At 41.6% G+C, this 13,071-nt stretch overlaps 1 protein-coding gene across 1 annotated transcript in view; it reads right to left on the reverse strand.

Moving 5' to 3' along the window:
• Nucleotides 1-38: 38 nt before the first annotated feature.
• Nucleotides 39-13,071, reverse strand: part of SPATA5 (spermatogenesis associated 5) — a 323,817-nt gene continuing 310,784 nt past the window's right edge. The window contains exon 16 of the mRNA XM_039241597.1: nucleotides 39-655. Coding sequence (XP_039097528.1) covers nucleotides 479-655 — 177 coding nt within the window. The 3' untranslated portion in view covers nucleotides 39-478. The remainder of the gene's footprint in view (nucleotides 656-13,071) is intronic.

The raw sequence follows: 13,071 nt of genomic DNA on the forward strand, positions 1-13,071 counted from the left end.
AGAGCCCTATGTTGGGCCTGAACTCACAAACTGTGAGATCATGACCTTAGCTGAAATCAAGAGTTGGAGACTTCAATGACTGAGCCACTCAGGTGCCATAATCCACATGAACAATTTCTATGTTCTTGTATAAAACTGATGCGCACAGCCTGCATTTAGCAATGCCGCGAAACAGATTCTGGAGTGAGGAAAGCATTTCATGAGATGCATAAACTAGGTCAAAAACGAAAAAGCTGAAGTTTGCTTTTTAAAACTTAGCACACATTTCCAGATAAAACTGACTTAAACTTGTGTGCAGAGATTTTTCATGGACGTTTTCATTGTATCCATAGGATTTAAAATGTCTTTAAACACTGAAGCCTCTCAACTTCAGACGTTTTGCTTATGAGGAGTTGTTCTGGACACTCTCAAGACAGTTTAAAAAAGAAACGAGTTTTCTCTAGAAAGCGTTTTTAGCATACTGAATATGCATGCTTTCTCAGAGTGTATGCAGCCCACTCTTCTCTTGATACTCTTCATAGAAACGTCTCAATGATTTAGGAATTCTGGGTGTCACAATGCCCAAGGCTTGAGTAAAATGTCTTCTCATAATGAGGTTGGCTTGAATGTCTTCTTCCAGAGCCAGAAGAGCAGCCTCTCTACAGACGGCTATAATCTGAAGCAAAACATACAAAAACAGACATACAACACAAAAAAAGGGAGAGAAAAGGCAATCAACACTGTTTTGTAAAATGTAATATTTCAAATATTCATCTATGGTAACCGCTTCCTCAACTAGAAGCACCTCTGCCAGCATTTATCTTCATGGTTATTCCACTTCAGTTTTCAAAAGGACAAAAAGTAATCACCTTCATTCCAAAACAAGGTATTACGTACTCGGAATCAGGAGCGGCAAAAAGATATATAACATAAGGCATTTGTTCTTAAGAAGCCCACAACTGTCAAGGTGGAACAGACACGCAGGCACATGCTTCTAATACAAGATGACAAAAGCTGAGTGTGTATGTGCAGTGAAGGCACGTAAGAACCAAGTGATAGGGGGTGAGGGCTGAGGAGCGAGATACTCCGATATACAGTGAAGTCCTGCTCATCAGCACACCTTGTCATGGCATAGAATTTCCACATTCCTTTCAACCTTTGATGTATTACCGACATGTAAAAGCATTTCTTTATGTGCATCTATTGAACAAGTTCTTAAATCTTGGGAATATCAGATAGTTTTCTACATTTACTCTGGAGAGCTGCATTAGAACAGAGAAGTGAATTTTGTTTACCCAGTGAGGAAAGCTGCAAGAATTGAAAAGAATGGGGCGGCGGGGGGGGGGGGGGGGGGGGGGGGGGGGGGGGGCGGTGGAGTGGATGCAGAGGGAGGGAGGACAGAGTGGGCGGTAGGAAAACGGAAGGGGAGGAAGGTTCAAGTCTTGAATCCTGAAATGTATTTTTAAGCTCTCTGGACTTCAGACAGCGGAAGCAGGCTGATGCCAGTGTCATTCTAAAGACACATTACTGTGGTGAAAAGAGCCTGTGGGATGAAAAGAGATATTGTGATTTTCAGGGCAACAGGGAAAACAGTGATTGATACTGACTGCACCTTTATATCGGTAAGTGAAAGGGCCAGCTGAAACACATTTGTCCAGCCATTCAGCATATTTTCTCTGTTTGTTCACTTACTGAAAAGAGTTCCTCTGCTTATGCTGGGCTAATGGCTGCCAAAGCAGTTTAGTAGCTTTTTAGGGGATTTAGCAGCATGTTTAGGGAGCTTTCAAAAAACATGCATAGATTTAGATGGCTTTGTCAAATTACGACAATGTAACTATTAGTTCTGGGCTTCATTAATGAGCACTGAAGTTGACTATAGTGCTTATGCATGTTAATGCTTTTCCCAAAAGAGTGGCTACCAACTTGTTGAAGAAAAAAAAAACCAAAACTTCCAGGGATTAGTAAAATAACTTCATCACATATACTGGTGCAGAAAGAGTTATTTGGAAAACAAGATATAATAATTAATAAGCAAAGGAAATGCCTAGCATGGTAAACGGGCTATCCAGTGGTTCCATTCTGTTCCAAAGGCCCTTGAGGGCCTCCATGAAGGGAGGAAAAAGGAACAAAGTGGGGGGAAGCCTCAACCCCTTCCTTCCCTCCCTCTGAGCAGCACTTCTGTTAACGGCGAAAATTTGAAAGCAATGGCTGCAAGGAAAGTCTTAAGACGGATCAGTGGAAGAGACAGACAGGCCTGAATTTCCTGCTGGCTGGTGGACTTTTAGCTCTTCCTGTGAGATAGTCCAGGGAATGTTTCCATTATGTGGGTCCTTCCCCAGGCTAAGCGGAGTACAGAAGTCACCAGCTCTGGGCCAGTGTCATGTCTTGCATACTTCATAACTGAGACTTACCTCAGAGAATATTGGATCCAGTACCTAATGACTACAGACGTTACTGACTACGTACCACACGTGCTAGACAATACCAATGACTTTACTAATTAATTGCTGTGTGAACACTTTTCCCCTGCCCCTCCCCCCCTCCCAGCCCTGCCTAATTGTACAATTCAGATATCCCACTAATAGTGTGCAGTTTCTGATGGGAGCACGGCAAATGGTGTGGGCAGATAAGCACAGTAAAAGCTGGTGGTGGGGGATGGGGAGGCTGGGCTGAGGAAAGGAGAGGTGACCGCAAGGCTGTCTAGAACCTCTCCAGGTTCCTGAATTTGGTTCACATGGCCAGATAGTGAGTAGCTCATACTGTTGGTACATCTGAGAAAGAGAACCAATAGTCTAGTTAGGCTATTCCTCTCTCAATATACAGTAATCAAACTGGGAGAAGGAGAAATGGTTATACTCCTCTAATCGCTGGAATCTCAGGTAGCTTAACAAGGCATACTAAATGTAGGTAGTGGGAAGAGACAGTTCACTGAGGCCTTGAAGGCTGTCCTTGGGGTCAGCAACGCTAAGCAATTCCTCTTGCAGATCAGCTTTCTCTCCTTCACATCTCTGTCTACAGATTTTCCTAAGCTATAAATTGCTTTTTGCATTTATGTGGCAGCTTCCAGGGCAGTGACAGTGGGGGGACTGGTGGCAAGATGTGGTCAGAGCAGTAACAGACACTTGAAAGGTGGATGTTTGTAACTTAGAGCCTCTAGCATATGTTAACACACAAGAGTAATTCCCCTACTATATTTAGTACTGGCCTGACCCTTAATTAACAATTCCATCCAATTTGGAGAACTACAAAATTGTGAGGTTTAGAAAAGCTGGACGGAGTTTTGACGAGAGCACTAACAATGTTTGTTAGAAAGAGATGACCCATAGAACCTTTTGAGAGACAATGACAAGGGAAACAGAGCAGCTGAATCCTGGTACTCAAATACCGCATATGAAGGTGTCTCCTATGTACAGAAGAGCACAGTTGTTCACACTTCCAGAGTGGCAGAAGGACTGTCTAAATTCAACACTTGCTTTAATAAATGTTTTCCTATTTCCTATTATTTATCAGGGATGCTGTGAAGAACCAGTCAATTAGGCAATACTTTCTACCACTTTTATTTTCCTATCATATTTGCTTAGTAATATACAACCAATAACTGAGAGGAGGTAAGACACTAAAAACAATTAACCACTCTTTCATCAATGCATCATCTGAATAACTACTCTGTACAACAACTAGATGAGGCCAGGTAGAGGACTGAGAGATGTCTAAGACGTGGTATCTGTCTTCTGGTACTCCCAAACCAGTAGGAAGTGGACATCAATTGTCCAATGTGGCATGGCATTAGAGGTACTGTTAAGCAAGGCAAAAGGAAAAGTGCTTTTGGTATGAAAAGAAGAGAGAAATTACTGCTTCTGAAACTGAAGTGGGAAGGACAGAATTCAGATATGCGTATAGGGGAGAAAAGGACATTCTGAGCAGGAGGGATAAAGTAACCAAAGAAACAGCAAGGTGGGAAGAAAGAGACCAGAGATGGTACTCTTTCTGTCTCAGTAGCCAAAATGAAATTTAAGAGAGAGAGAGGGAGAGAAGACAAGTTCTGTCATCAAAATATCACTAAAAATAACAATGATAGTTTTCAGAAGTCATGTGGGCCATAATGACAGTGAAGGCTAGTCACTGACAGTCATCTCTAAAGCTCTAAATCCAATTCACAAGCAGCTGACAGAGAATAACTCCTAAAAGTTCCTTTATTTTTATTTTTTCTTCATGAAAGAGCTTCTTAGAAATTCCAAAAGGAAAAGCATCAATTGGATTATTGGTTCTCTCTCCTAACCCAAATAGAAAGGTAGGTCTGAAATGGAAGTATTCTTAGGAGTATTCTTAGGAGGAAACCATGGCTGGTTTCTTTTCTTCTCTCTCTCTCTTTTTTTTTTCTTTTCTTTCTTTCTTTCTTTTTTTTTTTTTTTTACAAATAGTTTATTGTCAAGTTGGTTTCCATATAACACCCAGTGCTCATCCCCACAAGTGCCCTCCTCCATGTCCATCTCCCTCCCCCCCCACCCCGACCCATCAGTCCTCAGTTTGTTCTCAGCATTCAAGACTCTCTCATGGTTTATTTCTCTTTCCCCCACTATTTCCCCCCTTCTTCTCCCCCATGGTCCTCCGTTAAGTGCCTCCTAATCCTCCTATACGTGCAAACATATGGTATTTGTCCTTCTCTGCCTGACTTATTTTGCTCAGCATAACACCCTCAAGGTCCATCCATGTTGCTACACATGGCTAGATTTCATTCTTTCTCATTGCCATGTAGTATTCCATCGTATAGATAAACCACATCTTCATGATCCATTCGTCAGTTGATGGACACTGAGGCTCTTTCCATGTTTTGGCTATTGTTGAGGGTGCTACTGTGAACACTGGGGTCCATGTGCTCCTATGCATCAGCACTCCTGTATCCCTTGGGTAAATTCCTAGCAGTGCTATTGCTGGGTCATAGAGGGGTGCAACCCTTCTGGAAAACAATGTGGAGGTTCCTCAAAAATTTCACAATGGCTGGTTTCTATTTGCTCTGGAGTCCCTTTAGCATGAGTTCCAAAGATCCCATACTTCTCAGGCCAAAGGCAGCATTCCTGCTTGCTCTCAGGGCGTTTATCTTTCCATACTAGCGTCTTTTCAGAGGAACAAGTATTTCATGATCAACTAAGTTTTAGGTAACAGTGCATATACTCTGTTTCCCACAATGCACGGCAGAATTTTAAAGATTTTCATGAAGCCTAGCAATGGTAATCTGCTTAATTTTCTTTAATTCGGGGTTTCCTACAGAACTCTCTCATTGCCCTGGTTTTGGCAGAACGCCTATTAAGTGGTGATCTTTTGTGTTACTGGTGATCTTCAGCAAACATTCTGGAAGGTGTTGACCGATACAAAATAATTCAATCACGGCACAATATGGCTTTTGCCTATTCCACAGCCTTTTTTTCTTTTGCTCTCTCCTATTCCAGAATACAGAAAAGAGGGAAAGGGAAAATAAAGAGACTGGAGAAGGATCAGTCTGTTTAATGGGGTCAAGGGGCAGCAGCCACAGCACACATTTGGGCTCTGGAGATGTAAATGGTCAATGCATAGTTGTTCAATCGAACTGAATGGTTCCTTAACTACAAACAAGTTTCCAAAGAGTACACATTATATGCATCTTTTTCATATTTGGTCTATATTCTGTAATATTTTTACCCATGTTTTATATACCCTACACCTTGTAAGTTATACTTAAAGTTTTTGGAATGATAACATCAGTAACAAAAATTGTTTCACACTGTGATATATGTTAGTTTAAGCAATGTTTTAGTCTGGGGAACTACTTTAAATCTAGTTACTTCCTTAGAAGTAAAAGAAATTAGAAATTTTATCAAGAATACAACTATGCCTGTGTTATTCTGAGGGATGCTTCCTTAGGTATCAAAATTCATTACATGAGGACAGGAACTTTTTTACTGTGTTGTCATGGGAAAAACTGCACTGTAATGGAGAAATATGCCTGAAAATTTACTAATAATGCAGCAATATATATATATTAGGTTAGAGGACTGAAATGGAAGCTTTGGGGATAAAACCCCCAAAATTGTGCAAATGGTGATCTTTTGTCCTATTTGATGAAAATAACCTGGCATCAATCGACTGTTGAAGGATTTTCTTTTCCGTATTAAGCTAGGAAAGGGTAAGGTCTTTTTAGATTAAATTTGCCAATACATCTCTCTCTAATCGGGACTGGATACTATAGAAACTGACAAAGGCTTTTAATTTCAAGTAGGAGCTTTATCATTACTAGCTCTAAAGTCTGTAAGAAAACCTAATGAGATAATGTATGTATGTATATGTATATATACCTCTATAGCGTATACAGGGACCACACAACTCATTATTCTCCTGGCCTCACATTCAAAACCACACAGAATCTGGGTCTGTTCAGTGATGGGGGAATTCAGCTGAATTTCTTCCATGAGGCTACAGAAGAACCTCATGAGAAGATGTGTAGATGAATAGATGAATTTGAATCACAGACTGTCTGGAATGTTAAACCAACCTGTTTAGAAAGAAAACTCTTGGCACTTGAATGCATTAACATCTCTGGCAAAAAGGATTTGGGAAGCTTTTCCCTAATCCCTTCACCATGTCCTCCTCTTCCCCCATAGGCTGCAGACTAGATTATTTAAATGAATTATTAACCAACTACCAGTAAAGTTGCTTTCGCCATTAGGCTGGAAAAGCAACACCATTTTGGCTGGCTCTGTAAAACTGAGTGTCTGTAGTCTGTGTTCTTTTTCAGTTTTGACTAAAAAATTGATACCCAAACATTTAAGATGTCTACGTGCCTTGCTGCAAAAGTGAAAGTATTATTTGTTTGGGAAAATGAGAAAATGAGACAAAAGACAAGCAGAGTGGGCCCAAGATTTCAGTGTCAGAGCTAAACTAAGACACACTGTTGTTTTAGTGGCCACGACACCATTTATTTGGTGCCAACGTGCCGAAAATTCTCTTTTCATTTATTCTGCAATAATAATAGAGCTATCAGATACCTGAAAAATGACATAAAAAGCAAGAACGCTCTATCAAGGTGTATCAGAAATGAGCTCCTAACAGGTAGGAAACGATTTTTAATGAAAATGTTTAGAAATCCTCAAAACAAAGTCACTGAGGAAAACAGTAATCATTTTCAAATGCAGGTAAAAAGTAACTCGGCAATGGACGAGGACATAGGAGTATGAATTTTCATGCCATGCTTGCCCTCTGAAAAAGCAGTGCCTTTAGAACAACAAAACAGCAATAACTGGATTACGTGAGACAACTCCACTCGGGAGGGTGTGGGGAAGCAACTTCCCAGGATGAGAAGGCTCTTGACCATTGAACCTTGGGAAATCTAATTACCTCACTTTTAAATGCAAAAGGGCAAAAGAGGCAATTGTGCAGAATTCTGAATGCCATGAAGCATAAGAACAATGTCCTACTTCACTGTGGAAAAAAAATGAAACCTCTTATACACAGCCTAGGGTTCTTTCCCCCAATGCACGAGACAAGAAGAGTTTAAACAGGTGGCTCAGCTTAGTAAAAGAGAAACAGGCATGTTGCGAAAACGAAAACCCACGTGGTTTCTAAGCAGGCAGTAGTAGTTTAAAAAAATGATGTGATAAACAATCAAGGCCAGGACTTTACCAAAACCTAATCACTGGGTAGAAAAACCTGAAAACACTGTGCTATACACCCTGGCCTTTGTTCTTTCCAGTTTAACAGGAGCACCATCTTCTTTTCTAGTCATTGACAGATTAGAAACGCAACAGTAACTTAAGTACAACTGTTTCAATTTCCAAATAAGGCTTGGGGAGTATGTGCCTTTCTTTTCTGTTGGCTGTAACCGGATTATGAGAAGGACATCAGAACACATGCCCATGAGTGTGTGGAGGAAAAGGGATGCTGCCCAAGTAGGCCTAATGGGAGAGCTAAGGACTGCTTGCTCACTTCCAACAGGCAGCTGAAATTCTAATTTAACCGTCATCAAGTTCCTCACGACCTCGCATTGATTATCTGTGTCCTCCAAGAAAGGCAGGAGGGTCACAAAGGTCTGGAGGCAGCCTAGCCAACAGCTGAAGTTCTGCTTGGTGCCCAGCACCCCAGTCTGCAGGCAAAGGAGGGCCTCAGACCTGGGGAGAAAAAGGAGGGCCTCAGATCTGGGGAGAAAAAGAGTCGCAATTTTAGACATGCCGGATGAGTAGGCTTACTTATAGGATGTCCTCGGACGGTGAGGAACGCGGCTCTGGATAGCTGCACCCGTGTACCTAGTTTAATCAGCCCCAAGGTTCAGTGCTGCTTCAAAGGTCTTAGGGAACCGGCCGCGGCAGCCTAGGGACTGCAGTGTATGAGTACAGGGACACAGCCAGGCGGCAGCTTCCAGCTCGAGCAGGTGACCGGCACGGTACTGGACAGAGTATCCGCAGGGATGGAGCCGGCGAAGAGAGCCGCCCAGGCCGGTTCGGACAGCTGCGGAGTCCACGCAGACGCAGAGCGGCGCTCCCCGGGCCCCGCGGCGGGCCGCGCTGCTGCTCCCGCTGTTTGGCAAGAAGAAAGCGCGCCTTCCAGTGAGGCCTCAATGTGCCTTTCAGCTTCTTTGTATTTCAAGTGTACTAAATAGCTTTAAAGAATCCACCGAAAGAAATGGGCTGCAGTGCTTTAAAAAGTCTTAGGTATTTTCAAGAAAGTGGTTTTGTTAAAAGCATCGCCTGTCTGGAACACCTGTGACCTGTTGAGCTTAATTGGGCTGCAGCTGGCGCTGATTGTGGCGCAGCCGCTGGCGGCCGCGGGCCGACATTGTGTGCGCTCCCGCCCGCCCGCCCCCTCGCCTTTCTTTTCTCTTTCACAGCCCCGCGACCTCCTTCCCCTCTGTGTCGGAGGGATTAGGAGCCCAGTAGAGAGTGGTGTCCTGCTGTTTGCGAACAGCGTGCACTGGAGGTGCTTCAAGGAGGAGGCTACCTGGGAGATTATGTGCTCATGTGGATGCCGAGGGCCCATTCTCCCCAGCCCATTGAGACGTGCTGAAAGGTGGCTGAATGGCCGGGCATGAAAGATGTGACTGAAGGGAGCGCAGCAGGCTCCAGCCCGCAGAGCAGCAGATGGAAGTCTGACTGTCACACGCACAAACGGAGAGGGGCGCCCCAAACAGCCAAGAAAGCAGCTTACAGCGTAAAACAGGACCGGAGAAGGGAATTCAGACGGGAAGTGAGTCGCGCTTGCTTTAGGGGACTTTACAGTGTCACATCACAGAACAAATTTTAAGTGATGAGGCTAGAAATGAGGATCTTAGGGGGGGTAGGCAAACTTCAGATCTAAGGGACTGCCTATTGCCCTTAGGCTAAATTCCTTGGACTGTCTGCAAAATAAGCTTTATGATAATTTATCCATCTAGGATTATGTTTAGGTCACGATCTAGAATGCCATAGGTAGTACTGAGTCAAAAGAAAAGAAGAATTTATGTAAAAACACACTAAAGCTTAATGACATTAAAGAAGGTGGAAAACCCCATTGGCTGCTTAATTTTGCTGATTTAAAGTTATTCTGTACATATCGCTGAAGTTTATGTAAATCAAGTGTGCAACCTTTCATTATTACCTGCTTGGAGAAGCCCATTCTAGTTTTCACTTTTTTAAAATTTACAAATGAATCTATCATTCCACAGAGGAAAAGATCTGGAGTTTTCATTCTATTTCTACAACCATATGTGCCTATTGGAATTTTAAATGTTTCTGACATTAATTGAACCAATATAAGAAAAAAAGAGAGAGTATTTTCAGTTTTGAAAAAAACACACCAACTGGTATGGGAATGCAAAAAGCAGGAACCATGTAATAGGGGAAGGGGTGGTGAGGGCAAGCAGATACAGGGAAACCCTAATTCATTCCTTTACTCAAGAAGTCTTTATGACCACCTACAAGATGCCAGATACAATGTACCCACAGGAATACAGCAGTGAAGAAAACAAAATGTTTTCATGGAGCAAGATGTGCAAAGTACTGGCTTATCTACTTACTCTTTAAGGTTCAGGGAAATGTTTCCATTGGGAAGCATTTCTGGAGGCAACCTCACTATCTCCCCAGGACTGATTGATTGCTTTATGGTCTGGTAGCAACTTGAACTATTCCAACCTATCACAGTTGTTAGGAAGCATATAGAGTTATTGGTGGTAAATGTCTATCTCTCTCACTAGACTAGAGGTCCCATGAAGGGTCTCTAGCCTTTGTTCTGCTCTACTCTCCAACCTAACAGGTTAGCATGTCCCTTGACCTTTGAGAGTCTGTATAAAGGTCTCCTGCTGAGGTCATCTCTGAACAGTGATATAAATTAGTTTTTGCCCTTTTTTTTTTAATTTTTTTAATGTTTTTTATTTATTTCTAGGAGAGAGAAAGACAGTGTGAGCAGGGGAGGGTCAGAGAGAGAGGGAGTCACAGACCGAAACAGTCTCCAGGCTCTGAGCTGGCAGTCAGCACAGAGCCCGACGCGGGGCTCGAACTCACGAACCGCGAGATCATGACCTAAGCGAAAGTCGGACGCTTAACAGACTAAGCCACCCAGGAGCCCCTTTGCCTTTAAAAAATACACACACACACACACACACACACACACACACACACACACACACACACAATTCCTGCTGTGACAACTTGCAGCCAAGATAATTGTCTACTATGGACTAAAAAGGTAAAAATGTCTTGGGAACAAAAGGTCATCCTAAGTGGAGGTGTGTACTTGTGAATCCTGTAAGGCTGGTGACCAAGCTATGTCCAGAAAGCTGGAAAAGGTACCAGTTCTGGGTAAAAGAAAGCATCCATAAATGGGAGACCTTGAGGTTGGCTCCAGGCAAAGAGGATAGAAGAGCAGGAAAGGGAATGTTTTTGGGAGAGGAGACCCAAGAAAGGTCAGCTATAAGCCTCTCCTTTAAGTCTGGAGGGTTTGATCCTCTCTGCCAGTGCTGTGAGAGATAGAGAGGTGGTAGCTTGAGGAGTGGGTAGGGGGAGGGTGTAGGCAGTGGTGTTAAACCACACCCTATGTCTTCTCTCCTTTCAGCCATCTTCATGGCCAGTCCTCACATCTTGCCCTACTAACACACACATAAAAATGTTTCCTCTGAAACTCTGTGGCCTCACGGATGCCCTGGGTAGCCTTCTTTGCATTTTGTCCAGCTCAGGATCTTTGAGCACTCACAAAGGAGAATATTTGGGAGTTAGATGCTTTTCCTCCTTTACAGCCTCCCCTCCTTTTTATGAGCTATAATTGACATATGACATTATATTACTTTCAGGTGTACAACATAATGATTCAGTATATGTATATATTATGAAATGATCACAGTATATAACATCTATCATCACCACACAGTTACACATTTTTTTCTTGTGATGAGAACTTTTAAGATCTACTCTTTTAGTGATTTTCAAATATACAACACATGATTATTAACTATAGTCACTATGCTGTACTTTACAGCTCCATGTAATGAATATGTATGTATTCATTACATAACTAGAATTTTGTACCTTTTGACCCCCTTTGCCCATTTCACCCACCCTATACTCAGTCTTAAACTATAATGAGCTCTTTTCTCTTTTTCCATTCTCTGAGCGGCTGCATGTTGGTATAGCTGATCAGCAGTCTTGCATGGCATCTCTAAAATCATTTTATAGAATATGGCTGTTAATGGCTATCTATGTAAAACAAAACAAAACAAAAATGACTTGACAATTTGTAGCTAGCTAGGGGCCATATGAAGATAGGTCCTGGTGAGCAAACACTAAGTATGCCATCAGCACATGACAGGAAGTGAAAAGATTACTTAGAAGATAATTACTTATCTTATACTTACTTTATGCACATCATATTTTATGCAAAATCTTTACCAGCTTTGTGTGTTTATTGGCCATATAATAAAGATTTTTAACCTAAGGTCCAAATGGATCTAAGAATATACTGAAATCCTTAAAAACTTACATATATACTTTTTCTTTTTTTTTCTAGAAAGATGTTCATCATATTTTAAAAAGAAACCATTAACTGAAAAGGGTTAAGAGCCACTGGTCTATAGTTACTATATTTCAAACCTTTTAAAGCCCTATGAATGCTTCATAATATCTATCTTATTTTGTAAGAATGTAATTTGGCTAGAATTATCAAAGTTGAGGAGTACAGGAGTTATAATGTGGAGTTTATCACTGTAAAGGGAAAGTAGTTTTTGCTTTCTTAGACCTTCCTCTTATACCTTATGAACATTCAACAGCTGCCCCAAGGTATAACTTACTTAAGTCTTTACTGACATGAAGAGGAACCCAAAGACCAATATCCTATTTCATTTATTAAAAAAAAAAAAAAAGCTAAAGTAATACACAAAGACTGCAAATTTAAGCACACTAGTTAAGGGACAAGAAACCCAAGTACCCAACATAAGATTAGAATTTACAAATGACAGGGGTGCCTGGGTGGCTTAGTTGGTTAAGCGTCCGACTTTCGCTTAGGACATGATCTCGCAGTTCGTGGGTTTGAGCCCCGCGTCGGGCTCTGTGCTACTGCCAGCTCAGAGCCTGGAGCCTGTTTCAGAGTCTGTGACTCCCTCTCTCTCTGACCCTCCCCTGCTCACGCTGTCCCTCTCCCTCTCTCTCCTAGAAGTAAATAAAACATTAAAAAAAAAAAGAATTTACAAATGACATATATTAACTACGTGCCGTTTTAGTTAGCCCACAAATGAATTTTCAGATTTAAATACCTAATGTAGACTCTGATGTTTGGTAATAACATTACACACTGGGTATTTAGAAACTGATGGGGTTTCTTATCTGCAAAATTATATGGCCTATTGTCTTGTACTGCATTTCCATTAAAATGGGGAGAAAAAAAGGAAAATCTTTGTTTTTACTGATTTGAAAGCCAATAATGAGATACAGCTCTTACCTTTTGATAATGAAATAATTATATACATGATATAACTTAGAAGAAGTTACAAGTACCTGTAAAAGCCACACAGGGCAATCATTTTCATTAGTTACTCATAGTCCAAGTTAAGGTGGGGAATAAAGATAATTCAGTTTATGAAGGCTTTAACTAAAATACTTATAT

The sequence above is a fragment of the Hyaena hyaena genome, unplaced genomic scaffold, assembly GCF_003009895.1.
Source record: "Hyaena hyaena isolate Hyena2069 unplaced genomic scaffold, ASM300989v1 scaffold_198, whole genome shotgun sequence".
Lineage (NCBI taxonomy): Eukaryota > Metazoa > Chordata > Mammalia > Carnivora > Hyaenidae > Hyaena > Hyaena hyaena.